General features: G+C 45.8%; 1 protein-coding gene across 3 annotated transcripts in view; it reads left to right on the top strand.

Annotated features, from left to right (window-relative positions):
* mgat3b (beta-1,4-mannosyl-glycoprotein 4-beta-N-acetylglucosaminyltransferase b) overlaps nt 1-17,156 on the top strand; it is a 62,562-nt gene extending 45,406 nt beyond the window's left edge. For all 3 annotated transcript variants that reach the window (XM_088302419.1, XM_088302420.1, XM_088302421.1), the window contains exons 2-5: nt 4,477-4,915; nt 5,470-6,074; nt 8,064-8,346; nt 12,237-17,156. In XM_088302419.1, coding sequence (XP_088158545.1) covers nt 4,477-4,915; nt 5,470-6,074; nt 8,064-8,346; nt 12,237-12,719 — 1,810 coding nt within the window. In that variant the 3' untranslated portion in view covers nt 12,720-17,156. The remainder of the gene's footprint in view (nt 1-4,476; nt 4,916-5,469; nt 6,075-8,063; nt 8,347-12,236) is intronic.
* The last annotated feature ends 37 nt before the right edge of the window (nt 17,157-17,193 follow it).

The raw sequence follows: 17,193 nt of genomic DNA, 5'->3' as shown, positions 1-17,193 counted from the left end.
GGTGTGTGATGGTTAACGGGGAGCAGGTGTGTGGCTGGCGAGGACGAGTGCTGAGGGGAAACGCCCCCACTCAGCTGACCGAAAACAAGCAAAACAATAACACAAAAGCATGCAACGTAAAACTAATAACAAAAACCCTGTCATGCCTGACGCGTATCATGACAGTACCCCCCTCAAGGGACGGATTCCAGATGTCCCAAAACAAATGAACCAAAAGAACCCCATGTCCAGAAAATGAGGGTGGGCGGAAGGGGTCGGGGGGTGGAACCACCACCCGTATACGAGACCGGTCTGGCGGATGTCCGGGAGGCCAGACCAGCGAGTCTTTTCGTGGTCCTTCGGGCGGCCGTCCGGGTGGCCAGCCCTGCAAGTGCCGCCGTGGCCATTCAGGCGGATGTGCAGGTGGCCAGACCAGTAAGTCCAACAGTGGCCCTTCCCGGAACTTGGAGCGGCGGCTGGTCGTCGAGCCCCGCCGAGACAGGAACTTGGAGCGGCGGCTGGTCGACGAGCCCCGCCGAGACAGGAACTGGGAGCGGCGGCTGGTCGTCGAGCCCCGCGAGACAGGAACTTGGAGCGGCGGTTGATCGTCGAGCGCCGCCGAGACAGGAGCTTGGGGCGACAGCGGAACGTCGAACCCCGCCGAGACAGGGACTTGGAGCGGCTGCTGGTCGTCGAGCCACGCCGAGACAGGAACTTGGAGCGGCTGCGGGTCGTCGAGTGTCGCCGAGACAGGAACTGGGAGCGGCGGCTGGTCGTCGAGCCCCGCCGAGACAGGAACTGGGAGCGGCGGCTGGTCGTCGAGCCCCGCCGGGACAGGAACTTGGAGCGGCGGTTGATCGTCGAGCGCCGCCGAGACAGGAGCTTGGGGAGACGGCGGATCGTCGAACCCCGCCGAGACAGGAATGAGCGGCGGCTGGTCGTCGAGCCCCGCCGAGACAGGAACTTGGGGCGGCGGCTGGTCATCGAGCCCCGCCGAGACAGGAAACTGGAGTACCGGCAGATCGTCGAGCACCGCCGAGGCAGCGACGGGAAGCGGCGGCGTTTCCTCGGGTGCCGCAGAGACCGGAACTTGGCGTGGCGGATCGTCGGGTGCCGCCGAGTCAGGAACGTGGAGCGGCGGCGGTTCGTCGGGCGCCGCCAAGGCAGGAACTTCGGGCGGCAGCTGATCGTCGAGCGCCGCTGAGACCGGAACCAGGAGCGGCCGTGGGTCGTCGAGCGCTGCCGGGGCCAAGACGAGCAGTGGCGACGGGTCGTCGGATGCCGCCGAGGCAAGTGCGGGGCGCGATGGTGGGTCGTCGTGCGTCGCTGAGGCGAGACGCGGCAGCGGACCGTCGTCCATCGCGGGCACCGGAACCGGGAGCGGCGGCGCTTCGTCGGGCGCCGCTGAGGCAGGGACGGCAGGCGGCGGCTGGTCATCGTCCACCGCCGAGGCAGGAACCTGGAGTGGTGGCGGATCATCGGACGCCGCCGAGACAGAGGCGAGAAGTGGCGGTGGTTCATCTGGCACCGCCGGGACAGAGGCGAGAGGCGGCGGCGTGTCGTCGTCCACCACCGGTGCAGGAACGGGGGCGGCGGCGGAACGTCGTCCACCGCGGGTGCAGGAACCGGGAGTGACGGCGCTTCGTGGGACGCCTCTGAGGCAGAGGCGAGAGGCGACGGTGGGTCATCGTCCACCGCCGAGGCAAGAACCTGGAGCGGCAGCTGGTCGTCGGGCGCCACAAAGGGAGAGATGAGAAGCGGCGACGGTTCATCAGACGCCGCCGCGGCAGAGACGAAAGGCGACGGCGCGTCGTCGAAGACCGCCGAGACAGAGGCGGGAACCGGCGGCGGTTCATCGGACGCCGTCGCGAATGTGACTTGGGACGGCGGGGAATCGTCAACCGCCGTCGAGGCAGGAACTTGCGAAGGGTGCAGGATGAGCGCTGTCGGATCAAGGACCTGAGTCGGCTGCGGAACGTGCTCTGCCGGAACGTGAGCTTGGGGCGGAAGCAAGGCGTGCTCCGCTTGAACGGGGACTTGGGACGGACGCAGGACGTGCTCTGCCGGAACAAGGGCTTGGGACGTACGCCGTACAGGCTCCGCAGGTACGTGAACATGGGATGGACGCAGGACGCGCTCCGCTGGAGCGTGAACATGGGACGGACGCACGACGTGCTTCGCTGGAACGGGAACTTGGAGCGGACGCAAGACGTACTCCGCCGGAACAGGAATTTGGGGCGGACGCAAGAATTGCTCCGCCGGAACAAGGACTTGGGGCGGACGCAATACGTGCTCCGCCTGAACGAGAACTTGGGACGGACGCAGGACGTGCTCCGCCTGAACGAGAACTTGGGACGGACGCAGGACGTGCTCCGCCTGAACGTAAACTTGGGACGGACGCAGGACGTGCTCCGCCTGAACGTGAACTTGGGACGGAACGTGAGGGGCATAGTGCTCAAAGTCATCTATGGTGTAGGGAACTAGCAGAAAGGCAGTGGGTGCAGGGGCATGGTGCTCAACATCGTCGTCGTGATCCGAATCGATAATCAGGTGTGGAGGAATGACGGTTAGACCGTCGATTGCATAACCTTGAGACGAAGGGAATGAAACAGACGCGATACGGGGCTGGTCGGCAGGCTGATGAGGGCGGTTGTCCGTGTGGCGGCGTCTATGACGCCGCCGTGACCCCCTCGCTGGGTCCTTCTTTGGTCGGGTCATTCTGTCAGGATCGCCGTACGGCGAGGAGGAGGTGGACCCAAAATGCGAGGAGGCAGGAATAAGGGTAACTTAACGGGAATTTATTAACTCAATCCAACGAGGGCAAACAAAAGTATGTGGACAGACAAACATGGCAGGGCGCAAAAATTAAAGACAAACTAAACGCCACTAAACTGGATCGAGGACGAGAACAAAAACTGAGACAAAATACAGAGGGACGTGAACGAGGGCGAAAGCAAGAATAAGCACATGAACGAGATCGAAGCGATGGTCGTGGAAGTCCGTAAGGAGCAACATGGAGCAACACGGGACAATGACCCGACACTGGGTTGAAGGTCTGGGAAGCTCAAATAGTCCAGTAATCAGGGGAGCAGATGGGGATCAGGTGTGTGATGGTTAACGGGGAGCAGGTGTGTGGCTGGCGAGGACGAGTGCTGAGGGGAAACGCCCCCACTCAGCTGACCGAAAACAAGCAAAACAATAACACAAAAGCATGGAACGTAAAACTAATAACAAAAACCCTGTCATGCCCGACGCGGATCATGACATCGCCCATAGTCAGCTTGGATAGGCTCCAGTGTAGCGGGGTGCAGAAGGACTTGTCCTTATCAATCTGTCGCTACACATTTAATTTTTTTGAAGGGTTTTTATTTTGGGTTGCTGAAACACAAAATAATAACATTTATAAACAATGTTCGCTCTGTACTGCTGTTTCCAGCTTACGTGTAGCTCTTCTTCGCTCTAGAATGCGCGACTAAGAAATTATTTAACCAATATTCCAATCAATACTGTTGCGTTGGCAGCTTCGTAATCCATATTTCTTTCTTTGCTCACCGCACCGACATAACACTTCGATAGTTTCAGGATGTTTTCATCTCAACGTTTATTTCTTTGTCACGCGACACAACAAGCCTTCTCACAGCCAACTTCCATAAAAGGACATAACACCTAACGTAAAGTGTCCGCACGTAAAACATGAGAGATTTACGACAGTTACAAAATATAATTAACATTGCAATAAATATGACATGACATTCAACAAAATACACATATTGACATTTTGGCATATTATTCAATATATCACTCCTTAAAATAAAGAATAGAATGAGAGCATATAACTCAACAAATACAACACCTCAATAAACTTACAAATGCACACAATGCAAAAATACTTCACATCTGTATCATATACACAATGCCTCAAACGTACACATGTATTCAATACACACATCAATATATGGTATTTGATCTCGATTGTCCTACCTGAATCACAAAATAATCACATTTATAAACAACTTTTGCTGTTTCCAGCTTACGTGTAGCTCTTTTTCGCTCTAGAATGCGCTGGTCCCCTTTTGCCACACACACAAGCAGCGAACGCTGTCCTCTAGTGGTCAGAGTTAGTCATTGCAATTAATGTACAAATAAGCAATAACATGAAACTATCACCCTCTTAACATGGCTTGCACTAGTAATCAAAACAAAATATCTGTCAAAACAATACAATTCCAAATACAATAATATTGAATATGAATGTATGCCACACTAGCACCCCCCCACGTCCCTGTACAGGATAAGCCATGTGGATGACATGATGACATGTATATGTGTATATATATGTTCTGAATCCTCAACCCAATATAATGAATGTAATAACCTATCATTGTCTCAATCCCTTTTGGACCCAGCGCCGGGTTAGCTGTTTTACCCAATTCCAACAACCAATTTTAAGAGTGATTTTGCGTTTTTTTTTTCATGTATTGTATTTTTTTTTTGCAGGATGATAATGCGGCGGCACAGGGTGTTCTTGCTGTGCACGGTGGGCCTGTGCGTCATCTCCTTCCTGCACTACTACAAGGCCCTCCACTATGTGTCCCTACTGCGCGAGCTCTCTGCGCCGTACCCCAACATCAAGTCCTTCATCATGGTCACGGGTTTCTTCTGGCAGGAGAAGGGAGCTGGAACCGGCACACCGCTCAGCCCCGCTTCCCCTGAGGAGGCGCCCCCGCTGCCGGTCCTCCGCCTGTCAGACACTAAAGCAAGAGGGGGCCTTAGGTTGGGGGCTGCGGCGCAGGTGGATGGGGTGGGGGCGATTGAGTTGGAAGGGATCGGTGTGGTGGGGAGCGCGGGACTGGAGATGAGGACCAGGGAGGTGCCGGCGCCTCCTCACCCTTGGGAGAAACCCGACGAGAACCTGAGGGGAGACCTTCCAAGTCCGGTACGATGAAACTAAATAATGTAGAGCGCTAACAGCAGCAGCAACAAGGTTGAACCCCAAAATGTATGTATCAACAAAGTGCACTCTAAAAACAGTTGGGTAAATATACAAATAAAAAAAAAAAACTAAATTGGAAAAATGATTCTACCTTCAACCAGCGATCTACTAATCCACACCAACACTGGCACCCCGCCGGGGCGACACACGCACTTCACCAGCCGCCGGCTGCATCTTTGGGTTCAATCCTTAACCACACTGAGTTTCTTTGTGTTTGAGATGTGCGATGTAAAGAAAAAAAATGAAGGGCCCCTTCAGTAACTTCTATTTTTTATGAACTAAACTCGTAAAATATGCTCAAACTCTTGTAAAATTTACTTTTTTTCTCAGTGAAAGAAACTTCCGTAGGTTTTTTCAAGTAAATATCACTCCCCATTTTTTATAGTGCTAATAAACTAAATGGATATTTACTTACCCATGAATGTGGATAGCAACAAGACTGAACGTTTAATATTTTTGTTGATAAATGTGTTTTTTTTTTTTTCATGATACATCAGCAACAGGAAGACCGCCTTCCCCCACGAGATCCTACTCACCCACACCACCCGGCGGTGTTCCTCAAAGCCAGCTCACCCTCAGACTTGTCGGAATCTATGGGCGACCTGCACACTCGCACTTATCAGCTGCAAGATGACAAGACACCGTACTTTTCTCGAACCCGAGCTGGAGCACTCTGTTTCCGGCAGGGCACCGAGGTGGCCGGTCCCAAGGAGAACGGCGTGAAAGCCGGTGGCGCCGGAGTGGGCGGCCGCCCCTCTGCCATCGGGCATCGAAAACCTCTGGAAGTCCAGCAGCCGGCCTTCATCACACCCAAGTCCAAGACCAGGGTCACGAGGGGAGGCCGGCGGCTGGTGAAGTGCGTGTGTCGGCCCGGCTGGCACGGACCCTACTGTGGGGTGCCCACCATGGTATACCATTCCAACCTGCCCACCAAGGAGCGACTGACGCCCAGAGAGACGCCCCGCCGCATCATCAACGCCATCAACGTCAACCACGAGTTTGACCTACTGCACGTACGCTTTCGCGAGTTGGCGCAGGCTGTAGACCTCTTCCTCGTTTGCGAGTCCAACTTCACCGCCTATGGAGAAAAAAGACCTCTCAGGTGACTGCCTTCATGCCTTAAGTTACAGATGTAACTAGCTGCAAGTAATTAGTTACAGCTAAGGTGGACATCAAAGCAATAAGTGATCGGCTTTTACTTCCAGGAACCAGGCTAGGGGTGTGCAAATGGTCCTCCAGTTAAAGTTTGAACCAGGGATTTTTGTGGGCCCATTGCAAGTTTGGACCGTGGAAGCTCTTTTCTTTTGATTTATTTCCAGGATTTCCAAAAGGGTCATGTTAATTTCTTTTAGATCCTGTAACCATGAGTACCAATGCAATCTATACTTTGCATCTCAATGGCAGCATCTTCACCCTCAGGACTGGAGACTTGTGTCGGACAATTGTGTGACGTATGTATATTTAGGGGCATGTTACTGGAAATACAACCTGAACCACGCGTTGCAAAAAGAGTAACTTTAAACACGGAACTAAGGGCTTTAGCATTTTGACTGACAACTTTTGTCTAAAAATAGAGCCTGGTGTACCAAAAGGGCACGTTTAGAACACGTTTAATTGTAAGCATGAGTATGAAGGACTGAAGTTCCTGTAACTTTAGGAGTCTTCTATTGGAATGAATTGTGCAACTCCATTCGTATTTGGTGACACCCCAAAATAATTAGTAATTGCCCACAGATGGCACCAAAGCACTACTTTGGTGTGAATGAAGCACCTCAGGTAACTCAAATGGTTTTCACTCTACTAGCTATAAGTAACTAGTTTCCGAGAGCTAAATACATCAAAACAGTTACTCCCAAAATGTAATAGGTTGGTACATAAATAAAGTTAAAGTAGTGTTGAGTAGGTAGTTGAGAGTCAAATTACTTTCTAAAGTAATACTAGTTACAATTAGGCCATGCCATGAAAGCAATCCATGTTGGGTATGATACTGCCAATATTTATTCTACTCCATAAAAGTATTTGCATGTATTTTTTTGTCTATGAAGCAATTATATCAAAGCCAAGTTGCTGATCAAATGTAATAAATGATCTTTGTAGTCAGTGTTAGCCAAATTACTTTTAAAACAGTCATAGATTTGTCATTTGGAAGTAGCATGTAATTGACATGGTGAGATGACAGGTGAGAACTTCAAAGCCAATTTACAGCCAAAATATAATTGATTAGGACTTAAATCTGAGGGGAGGCCATGACAGCAAAGCAGTTTACGTCTACAATGTGAGATTACATTTTAATATTACCAGTTAAACTATTTACACCTGAGGTGGGGACATTGAGTCACCAATTGTAATGAATAACTAGTCGGAGAGTCACTGATGGTGTAGCGGTACATTCGCCCGATTTGTGTGCGGGCAGCGTGGGTTCAGTTCCCACTCAGTGACTCTGTCTGTCTCCCCTGTGACTAGCTGGCGACCAGTTCAGGGTGCGCCTTTTGCCCGTAGTCAGCTGGGATAGGCTCCAGCACCCTCCCACGACCCTGTACAGGATAAGCGGTGTGGATGATGACATGACATTACTAGTCCGAGCGTGGCCATGGGAGGAAAATTGACAGTGTTTGTCAAAAGTGCTTCCGAAGTGTAATATTACATATCACTGAGGTGAGGAAATAAAGGCAGAGTTACTTATAAAATGTAAAGGTTCTTGCTTCTGTGTTGGGAAAATTACTCTCTAAATTGTAATAAATTACTTATTAGAGGTTCCATGAATCAGTTTCATCTGAAATGAGAGCACCAAAGTCAAGTAACTTCTAAAATGTAATTGATTACTAGTTGCAAGTAACTAGTTTGATTTTAAGTGAGGACTTAAAAGAAGTTACTTGTATAATCTGATGGAATACTAGTTACAAATTGTTACATCGGAGGCGACGATAACATCAAAGCTAATAGTGTCGAAAAAGTTACTCCCCAAAAAAAACATGTGTAGTTAATAATTATTATTATTAATTAGTTACATTGTTATGAATTACTTACATTAAAGTATTACTGTCTTTAAAGTATAACTGTTTTCCTTTCTCCTCCTGCATGTGGGTTGTAGTTTTCTGCGTCTGCTCCTGAACGGTACTTACGACTACGTGCGCCACAAGATCCTGTATGTGTTCCTGGACCATTTTCCAGACGGCGGCCGGCAGGATGGCTGGATCGCTGACGACTACCTTCGCACCTTCCTGACGCATAATGGCATGTCACGAGTGGAAGGCGGTCGGCCGGACGACGTCTTCGTCATCAACGATGCAGACGAAATCCCGGCACGCGAGGGCCTCCTCTTCCTCAAACTGTTTGACGGCTGGACCGAGCCCTTCGCCATTCACATGCGCAAGGTAAGCGTGCCTTTGATATTGCCGCCACTCTATGTTGCAGCGCTGGTGGGGAATCTAACACGTGCTTTTTTTTTTTCAAATCGTAATCTCACAAGTAGGGTTGTCACGATACCAAATTTTTATATTTTTTAATATTTTCTGCAAAAAGAAGAACCCTGAAATGTCAATATTTTCCATTATTTTGAAACAGACTTGAGGAACAATAAGTAAACTAAACAATTGGCATTGGATTAAAATGTTCAATCCTTTAGAACAAATCAAGCATTATCATCCATATCAAAATTACCTTGTTAAATAAAATACTATAGCAGTAAAAAAAAACTCCTCAAATGAGCTAGCCTGCTATTTGTTGTTTTCCAGGTTCCTAGTCATTTGGAAGAAATCACTTTTTCAGATATTGTTCTGTTTAAATTGATTTTCAACCAAAGCAATCATATTGTGTCTCTTGTCTTCACAATATTTTATTAAAAGCTTCTACACAAGAATGAACCTAAAACCACTTTAGACCCCTGTATTTCATAAATTACCGTATTTTCGCAGCCATAAGGCGCACTTTAAAGTCCTGAAACTCGTCCTAAAAAGCCAGGGCGCCTTTTGAGGCAGAGCGCCCATTACGTGGACCAAGTGCACCGCTGGGCTGACTGCGAACATTTACTGCCTGCACACTGCTTATACAGAGAGAGGGTGGGCGTGGCTAACGACAGCAGGCGGACGTGAGAGGGGAGATGGGCGTGAATGACAATGCAAAGGCACGCCCCCAGTGCAAAGCAGCCCCCAATGCCCCTATATGGGCAAACGTGTCTGCTAGCTCTGTTGTTAGGGCTTTCGCAAAAGCCGGCATTATGAGGAGCCGCACGCAGCAGCGACACAGCAACATGGGGAATCTGACAATGACAATGACGAGAGGGAACCTGGTGTGTTTGTGGGAGAACTTGCCCAGCTGTTTATTTCTGATACAGAAGACGATTTTGATGGATTTGTGGATGATGACTGATTAATAATAATGTGAGTACATTGTTAAATAGTTCAATAAATACAACCAAACTCAGTTTTGCTCCTGTTGCCTTTTTAAAAACAGCTAGCCACACTAGCCATGCTATCTTCTGTTTTAGTGTGCATGCATGTAAACTAAGGTATTGTATGGTAGGCTGGGAGGTGGAATTTTGCTGGGCCTACACCCTTATGCTATTCAGTTGATTTGGGGTGATAGTTTTGATGTAACACTGTGGCCGCACATCGTTTGTTGATTAGTGACTTGCTCACACCGGCATTGTGTCGGCATCCCATCTGAGGGGCTGCGCGGCAACGAGACGGCGAGGTAGACTGATAATGACTCTCGTGTTTGGTGGAGAACGTGTCCAGCTGTTTATCTTGGATACAGAAGACAAGGACTTGGTGCATTTTTGGATGAGGACAACTTCAACTAAAAGCTAAAATAAAGTACCGCCGAACTCCCGCTGCCTTTTTAAAAACACGCTAGCGCGACTGAGCAGCCTGCGCGACTGCTCGGTTACTCGGTTCTGTTTGCGCCCAATGATACGGTGCGTTCTATCTATGTATCAAATACAGAAATAGCACCCTCAACTAGTACTGCGCCCTTTGATACGGCGCGTATTTTGGCCGTAAAAATACAGTACTAAAAAAGTCTCAAAGGGCTTTACATGCCCACAGAAAACAAATATAACCGACATCCCCTGATCTTAACCCCCAGGAGGGAAAGGAAACACTAAAAAAAAAAAAAAAAAAAAAACATCTGGAGAAAAATGGCCATCACCTAATTTCCAAGCCAGGGAACTAGGGGGCAGAAAAAGAGTAGAAGTAAAATACAGGCCAACAAATAATAATAACTAAATGCCAAAGTATATAAATAATTAAATCAAATCAAGCGCTGCAGGAGGAGAACTTTGCTGGAGCAGGTCCCAACCCAGTTGGTCAATGCGGTAAGCTTCATAGTCACCATCACCTAATTTCCATGCCGTGCAAGAGTGAGCAGAAAAGAGAATAAAAGTAATAAACAGGCCAACAAATAATTCAACTAGATGCTAAAGTATATAAATAAGTCTTTAGTCGCATTTTAAACATTTCTATGGAGTAGGCGCCCTAATATCTGTGGTTAGCGCATTCCAGAGCACTGGTGTTAGAATTGAAAACAGTCTAGAACCTGTGGACTTCATGTCTTTCGGGATCACTAAAAGACCAGCATATTGTGAATGAAGGTGCTGGGACAGAAAATATGGTACCACGAGGTCAACAAGATGGGAAGGTGGTAAGCCATGCAAATATTTTAGAGGTAAGTAGCAAAACCTTGAAATCGCATCTCAAGTAGACCGGAAGCCAATGCAAATTGGCCAGTATCGGGGTATGATCAAACTTTCTCGTCCATGTCAGGAGTCTAGCAACCACATTTTGCACCTTGCTGCAGACTTTTAATACTAGACATGGGGAGTCCAGAGAGCAAAAGATTACAATAATTGAGGCGAGACGCATCAAATGCATCGATTATGATTTCTGTGTCACTGCTTGATATAATTGTATGAATTTTAGCAGTGTGGGGCAGTTGAAAAAAAATGCAGTTCTAGTGATAGAGACATAGTTGAGTCAAATTTGACACAGAGACTTTTTTTAGTCCCTTTGGGCAGTAAAACATTTATCAAGACTCAGAGTGGTGTCTTTATATAGGTGACGATGATGTGCTGGGCCAATGATCAGCGTCTCGGTTTTATCTGCGTTAAGAAGCAAAACATTTAAAGACATCCATTGTTTAATTTCGGCAAAGCCTGCCTCAAAGTTTACAGCAATTACGCGGGTTTGTTATTTCCAGTGCCATATCTAATTGGATATCATCAGCATAACAGTGAAAACTAATGGTATATTTCCGTATATTACTAAGCGGTAGCATATAGATGCTAAACAATAAAGGTCCAAGTACCGATCCTTGTGGAACTCCACATGTAACCTTCTCAAAAGTCTCATTGCCATGAGAAAAGAATTAAACCTAGAAGGTGCTGAGCCTGAAATGCCATCACGCATTTCAAGGAGTTTCAATAATAAGGTATGATTGACGGTGTCAAAAGCGGCACTACTAAGATGGAGTAAGAGTAATACTGATGAGGTGTCGGCGTCCATAGATTGAAGATCATTAGTCACTTTAGCAAAGGCCGTCTCACTGGTGGAGTGGTCGCCTCAAAATGCAGATTGAAGAAATTCAAATTGATTATTAGAGGCCATGTATTCATTCAGCTGTCGCGCTACGACATTTTCGAGCATTTTTGCAATAATCGGGAGATTTGAAACCGGTCTACAATACAATACAATACAACTTTATTTGTATAATTACTGAGACTCTGGGGGTCGAGGTTTGGTTGCTTAAGTAGTGGTCGGATAACAGCAGTCCGAAAAGCTGCTGGTACTGTGCCTCTGGTGACTGAATTAAATAGATTTAGACAGAGGGTCCTAGTTTTTTTAGGGGAGGAATCGAGGACACACGTCAGTTTTGCCGCACTAATCAGTTTTGTGAGGCTTTAAAAAAGGTTCTCTACCTTTTTTAAAATGAGTTAAGGTTGTCAGACAGTTATCAGCCGAAATTCCCTGATTAATATCAGTAATTGCGGAATGTGGGAAGAAACTGGAGTGCCCGAAGTAAACCCACGCAGGGACGGGGAGAACATAAAAACTCCACACTGGAAGGCCGAAATCGAATAATCAAAACTTGCACCTCTGCGCTGTGAGGTCATTGTGCTAACCAGTCTGCCACCGTGCCACCTAATGATCATTATATTAGAAAAGTTTTTTTTTTCCACCACAAAAATATTTTGCGCAAAACAACCCGTATTTTATTTGAAGAAAAAAGTGCTAATACGTGAATGGCTAACGTGTGCGTTTTTCGGCAGTCACTATACGGCTTCTTCTGGAAGCAGCTGGGCTCCCTGGAGGTGGTGTCAGGCTGCACAACAGGCATGCTGCGTGCCGTCTACGATGGCGACGGCATCAAGCTGCGCCGCCGCGAGTATTACACCATGCCAGCCTTCCGCAAGTATGAGAACGACACGGGCCACATCCTGGTGCAGTGGTCCCTGGGCAGCCCCTTCCACTTCGCCGGCTGGCACTGCTCCTGGTGCTTCACGCCCGAGGGCATCCTCTTCAAGCTGGTGTCGGCGCAGAACGGCGACTTCCCGCGCTGGGGCGACTACGAGGACAAACGCGACCTGGGCTACATCCGCCAGCTGATCCGGACCGGCGGCTGGTTCGACGGCTCCTTGCAGGAGTACCCGTCCGTCGACCCCAAGGAGCACATGTACGCCCCCAAGTACATGCTGGACCACTACCAGCGATACCGCTACCTCCTGGACAACCCGTACACCGGACATGGCTGACCTGAGCGCCTGGACATCATCTAGACCGGACCGGATGCAACCACTGGATTTACGCAAGCGCTCGTTCCCCGCCGCGACCGCTCGCCTCCACTCTTTCTGTGTGTCTGGATGTGCCGAATATTTAAGTTGATGTCTTCTTGTCACGTTTGGAGACTTCCTACACATACGCACGCCCCTGCTGAATGTTAGCACGCACCTTTCTGCGGTTGTGAGATGACCTACTTCTTTTGTGTGTTTGCACCAACAACCCAACAGTCTTGAGTGTGTGCGCGTGTGTGTTGAAAGGAGGTTTTGCTGTGATTTTGTTGTTCCTACATGTGGACTGCAGTGTGGGGCAGTATGTGTGTCCTAATCATCTGTGAGTCATGATTGTGCTTGTGTGAGCTTGTGGGTATTAAAGGGACGTCTTTCAGTGATTTCGGTCCATTTCCCCCTCAGAGAATTGCAGGTGTGTGCCCGTGTGCCAATCAACTGAGTCTTGAGAGCGTGTGTGTACGCGCGCATGTGTGTGCGCGTGTGTGGGGGTGTGCGTGTGTGTGGTGCATGCAGTGGCCAAGATAACTTTTGTCTCCTTGGAAACAAACAGTATGTAATGGGAAGATTATTGGACAGTTACTTGAGTGTGCTTTTGTGTTATCTGAAATATTAGTCTCTCAATGCTAAATTAGTCACTCAAATTGAACTTGTATTTATGAGACATTGGTTACCATGGTGACAAAGGACCGAATAGTGGTTAATTACCACGGCAACATAAGACAGGAAAGGGCAGTTGTTAGTTACCATGTCGACGGAAGACAGGCCAAGTCAGTGGTTACTCTGGAGACAGAAGATAGGACAGAGGTTTAGTTGTTAAGGCAGCCTGATACTTTTTTACATTTTGTCCTGTATTTGTAAAGAAAATAAGACAATCATGAGATGAAAAGCATTTCAGTTACCATGGAAACTCAATCACAGCAATAAATCAAAGCGCGCTTTTGGGCGTGCAAAGCTGCAATCAAGCTCATCTATTTGTTAGCATAGCACTTATGGCGATAACCCCTTTGAGCGCCCACTGTCGCTATGGCAACCATTATTTCCCAACATGCTGATGGCATGATCTCATCAAGTTAGCCTTTAGCTGCTGAGGAAATGTGTCCATCAGAGGCTTGCTACTTTTATTTTTTTCCGAGTAAACTTGAGTTTTAAGGTGTATGTATAAACAAATCACTGAAGTTGTATGCTTTTTTTTTTATAAAGCATGAAATTACTTGTCATAATTGTTTAAAATGTTATTGTAGTTTAATTACTTTTTTTAAAAAGTAAATTTTATTCATTCTTACAGTTTTAAAATTCAATTTAAAAGTTTAAAAACATTTTTCACTTTTTTAAAAAAAATGTTTGGAACGTGTATGAAATTAGTAATGTTTTTTACTCAAAAGAAACTTTTACTTGTAATTTAATACAACTTAATTTAATTAGTTAAGACTTAACTCACTATAAGAACTCATTGGTCAAGTTTGCATTAATTTTGTAGTTTAGATGAAAATATTAAATCTAAAATGTATCCAAATGTAAAATTACAAATGAAAATATCCAAATAATACTGGTTTAATTAATAGAGGTACATTTGATTGCTTATTCTCGTATGTGTGTGTATATATATATATATATATATATAATATATATATATATAGATATATATATATATAGATATATATATATAGAATTATTGAAATTAAGGTCTTAGGTTAGAAAACAATTTTAAAATAAATACTGTCTAAAAATGTAACAAATGCCGAATTATAATTAGCCTAGTAGCGTAATCGCCTGATCGTGTTTCACCCCCTGTTGCAATGACAACTAAAAATGTTTTTTTTCATTTATTTCATCAACATAAAAACTTTAAACACAAAGAGACAAAGATAAAGCTTTGAATCCTTTGTGCATGATTTTTGTTGGACTGGCAAGTGAGAAATCAACAAGGCGCACGGTCAGCGGCAAAGGTTGCGAGAATCAAGTCACATTACTCATATCAAAATCAATACCTGCGCTCTCATTGCATTTCATATAAAGTAATCCCTCATTTTTCATGGTTAATTGGGACCGGAACCCCCCTGCGAAAAGTGAAAAACCGCAAAGTAGAGGTTGACTTTTTCTTTAATTATTTTTAATAATTTATTTTATTGGATTTAGGCCTCTATTAAGCTGTTGTGACCACCATGACATAGTTTCCAACCTTCTGAATACTAGTTAGACAACAAATTGAACTTTGATAATGCAAAATATGATTTAATACCAGATGCAGTCTGTAAGAAGGTAATCTACAAAGCTACAAGTGAACGATTTTGACGTAATGTTGGCTAATTAGTACGTTTAAGTTTTCATTTTTATTCTAAAGTTGGTTACCTTTAACTTGAAACCTGTGATGCATGTTCGCTAAAGGTCCAATCCTGGTTGATTAATGCACTTTTAAAACCCTTATTGTTGTTGCAAAGCGAAAGTTACTGTCATTACTTCTATGGTTGCTGCAGTTTTTCTTCATCGATTTGTTCTTCGTTGTCGTCTTCCCTTTTCGCTCTTTTTTTAAACCCAGGAAGAAGTACTGTTGCCAGAAGTAATCGTGGCTTAACTTTCACTTTACGCAATAACTTTTGTGTGTGTGTGTGTAGGGGTGTTTGTGTGTGTGTGCACCTGCAATTCTCATGTGTGATCCCTCTAGTCCAACTTAAACAAAACAATCATATTTTTACCGTGAAAGGAATTCACTCAATGATCGCCTTAAGTGACATTTTTTTTCACCACCCGGTGAATGAGGGAGGAAAGACTAGGGGGGAAATGAAGCGCAGGAGGAAGTTCCACGCAAATATTGGTTATTTTTGCACTTTTTTTGAGTTTTTGTGAAAAAAATGTCCCCTTAAGCTGAAGACCAGAGTGTGCGTGTGTTTGTCTGTGTGTGCGTTTTTCTATTTAAATTTTGTTGAAATTGCATCTACTTGGCAGCTTGATATCTAATGTCTTTTTTGAGGCGTCGTATGTATGCGTGTGTCAGCCTACTGTTCAAACAGACGTCCAGTCAGGCGTCTTTTACCTCCTCCAAGACCATAAAGTTGGTGCAACCAATCACTTGAGGCTTTCTGTGATCGTTTTTGTTGTTCCTGTGCGCTGAGTGACATCATTTCCCACATCCCTCACTGTGATTGGTCGTTTCCGAAGCAGTATAGAGCACTTGTGTTTTCTAATGCGTTTGACAGTGTGAATGCACCTTATTGATTTGTGATTGATCGATTCTAATATTAAGTTGTTAACAGGGTTGTTTTTTAAATCTTTGTTTTTTTGTTGGAAAATGTTTGAAAATGTGTCATTTTTGTTAAAAGCCAAAGTGTGGCAGCATTGACACAACACTCACAACAAATTAGCCCCTTTCACACAACCCGTGCAAGCCTGACCCGCAAATTCAACCACTTCCGTAGTGGAATGCTTCCTAATGAAGCTAGATTCGACCCAAAATGTGCCAGCTTTCGATTTAGGAAAGTGCTTGGTAAAGTCTACTGGTTTAATGTTCTGTGTGTATTGAGACAGAATAGGTAGTATCAGAAGCGTATCGGTCCAATCAAATAACTTTGTTGTGTGATGCTGTGTCTCCATATGAACTGGAGTAGTTCTGTCAAAATTCCTCCTTTGCTGGGGTCTGTGTGAATGGCACAGATAGATTATTGTGGAATTTTACGGCTGTCATGTAGTCAACTTTGCATGCTCTCTTTGTGAATGTGTATTAAAAGCTCATTTCACGCTGACTGTACTGGACAAATTTCCACCTTTGGAGGTTGTATCTGGCATAACGGACACATTTAGTTTCACTGGGTTCTGTGTGAAAACTTCTGACATCGTAATTTGGGGTAAACTGTGTGAAAGGGGCTCTTGTTTATTGTTATCCAATGAAAAGCTCCAAATACTGACAGCTTTATTTTGAAAGCAAATGCAAGAAACTTGTTTTTTTTTTTCTTTTTAAGGAATTGTGTAACATGTTGTGAACCCCCCCTTCGTCCATCTGTTCCTGCACTGATTGTTCAAGCTCACATATTTTTTTTTTTATATATCTTTTATTTGTCATGTTGATTTTTGTAGGAAGTGTACACGTGTGTGCGCGCGCGTGTGTGTGCGTGCGTGCATGTGTTTGTTTGTGCGGTCCAGTGGCTCGCTGTTCCAAGATGATGACCCATGGGAGGCAGAACCCAATCCCTCAGTTCATTAAAAAAATACCCTGGGTGGAAGATACTTTCAAACGAAATCCTAAAAGACTTTTTTTTTGGTGATGCGGGGGGGCGGGAAATCAAGAACGAAAGAAACATTTGGAAGTGAACTCAACTGGTGTTCACTCGAATAACTGGATGTATGTTAACCATCATCAACCACAAAGGTTATATGGTAAAGATATAATAAATTAATTTAAAAATTTCAGCCGTGCTCTGATGATATATGAATGTTGTATTGGGAT

This window comes from Idiotropiscis lumnitzeri, chromosome 8, assembly GCF_059441095.1.
Source record: "Idiotropiscis lumnitzeri isolate Australia: NSW breed Sydney's pygmy pipehorse chromosome 8, RoL_Ilum_1.0, whole genome shotgun sequence".
Taxonomy (NCBI): domain Eukaryota; kingdom Metazoa; phylum Chordata; class Actinopteri; order Syngnathiformes; family Syngnathidae; genus Idiotropiscis; species Idiotropiscis lumnitzeri.
The sequence above is the reverse complement of the archived record's forward strand: the minus strand, read 5'-3'. Positions and strand labels throughout refer to the sequence as shown.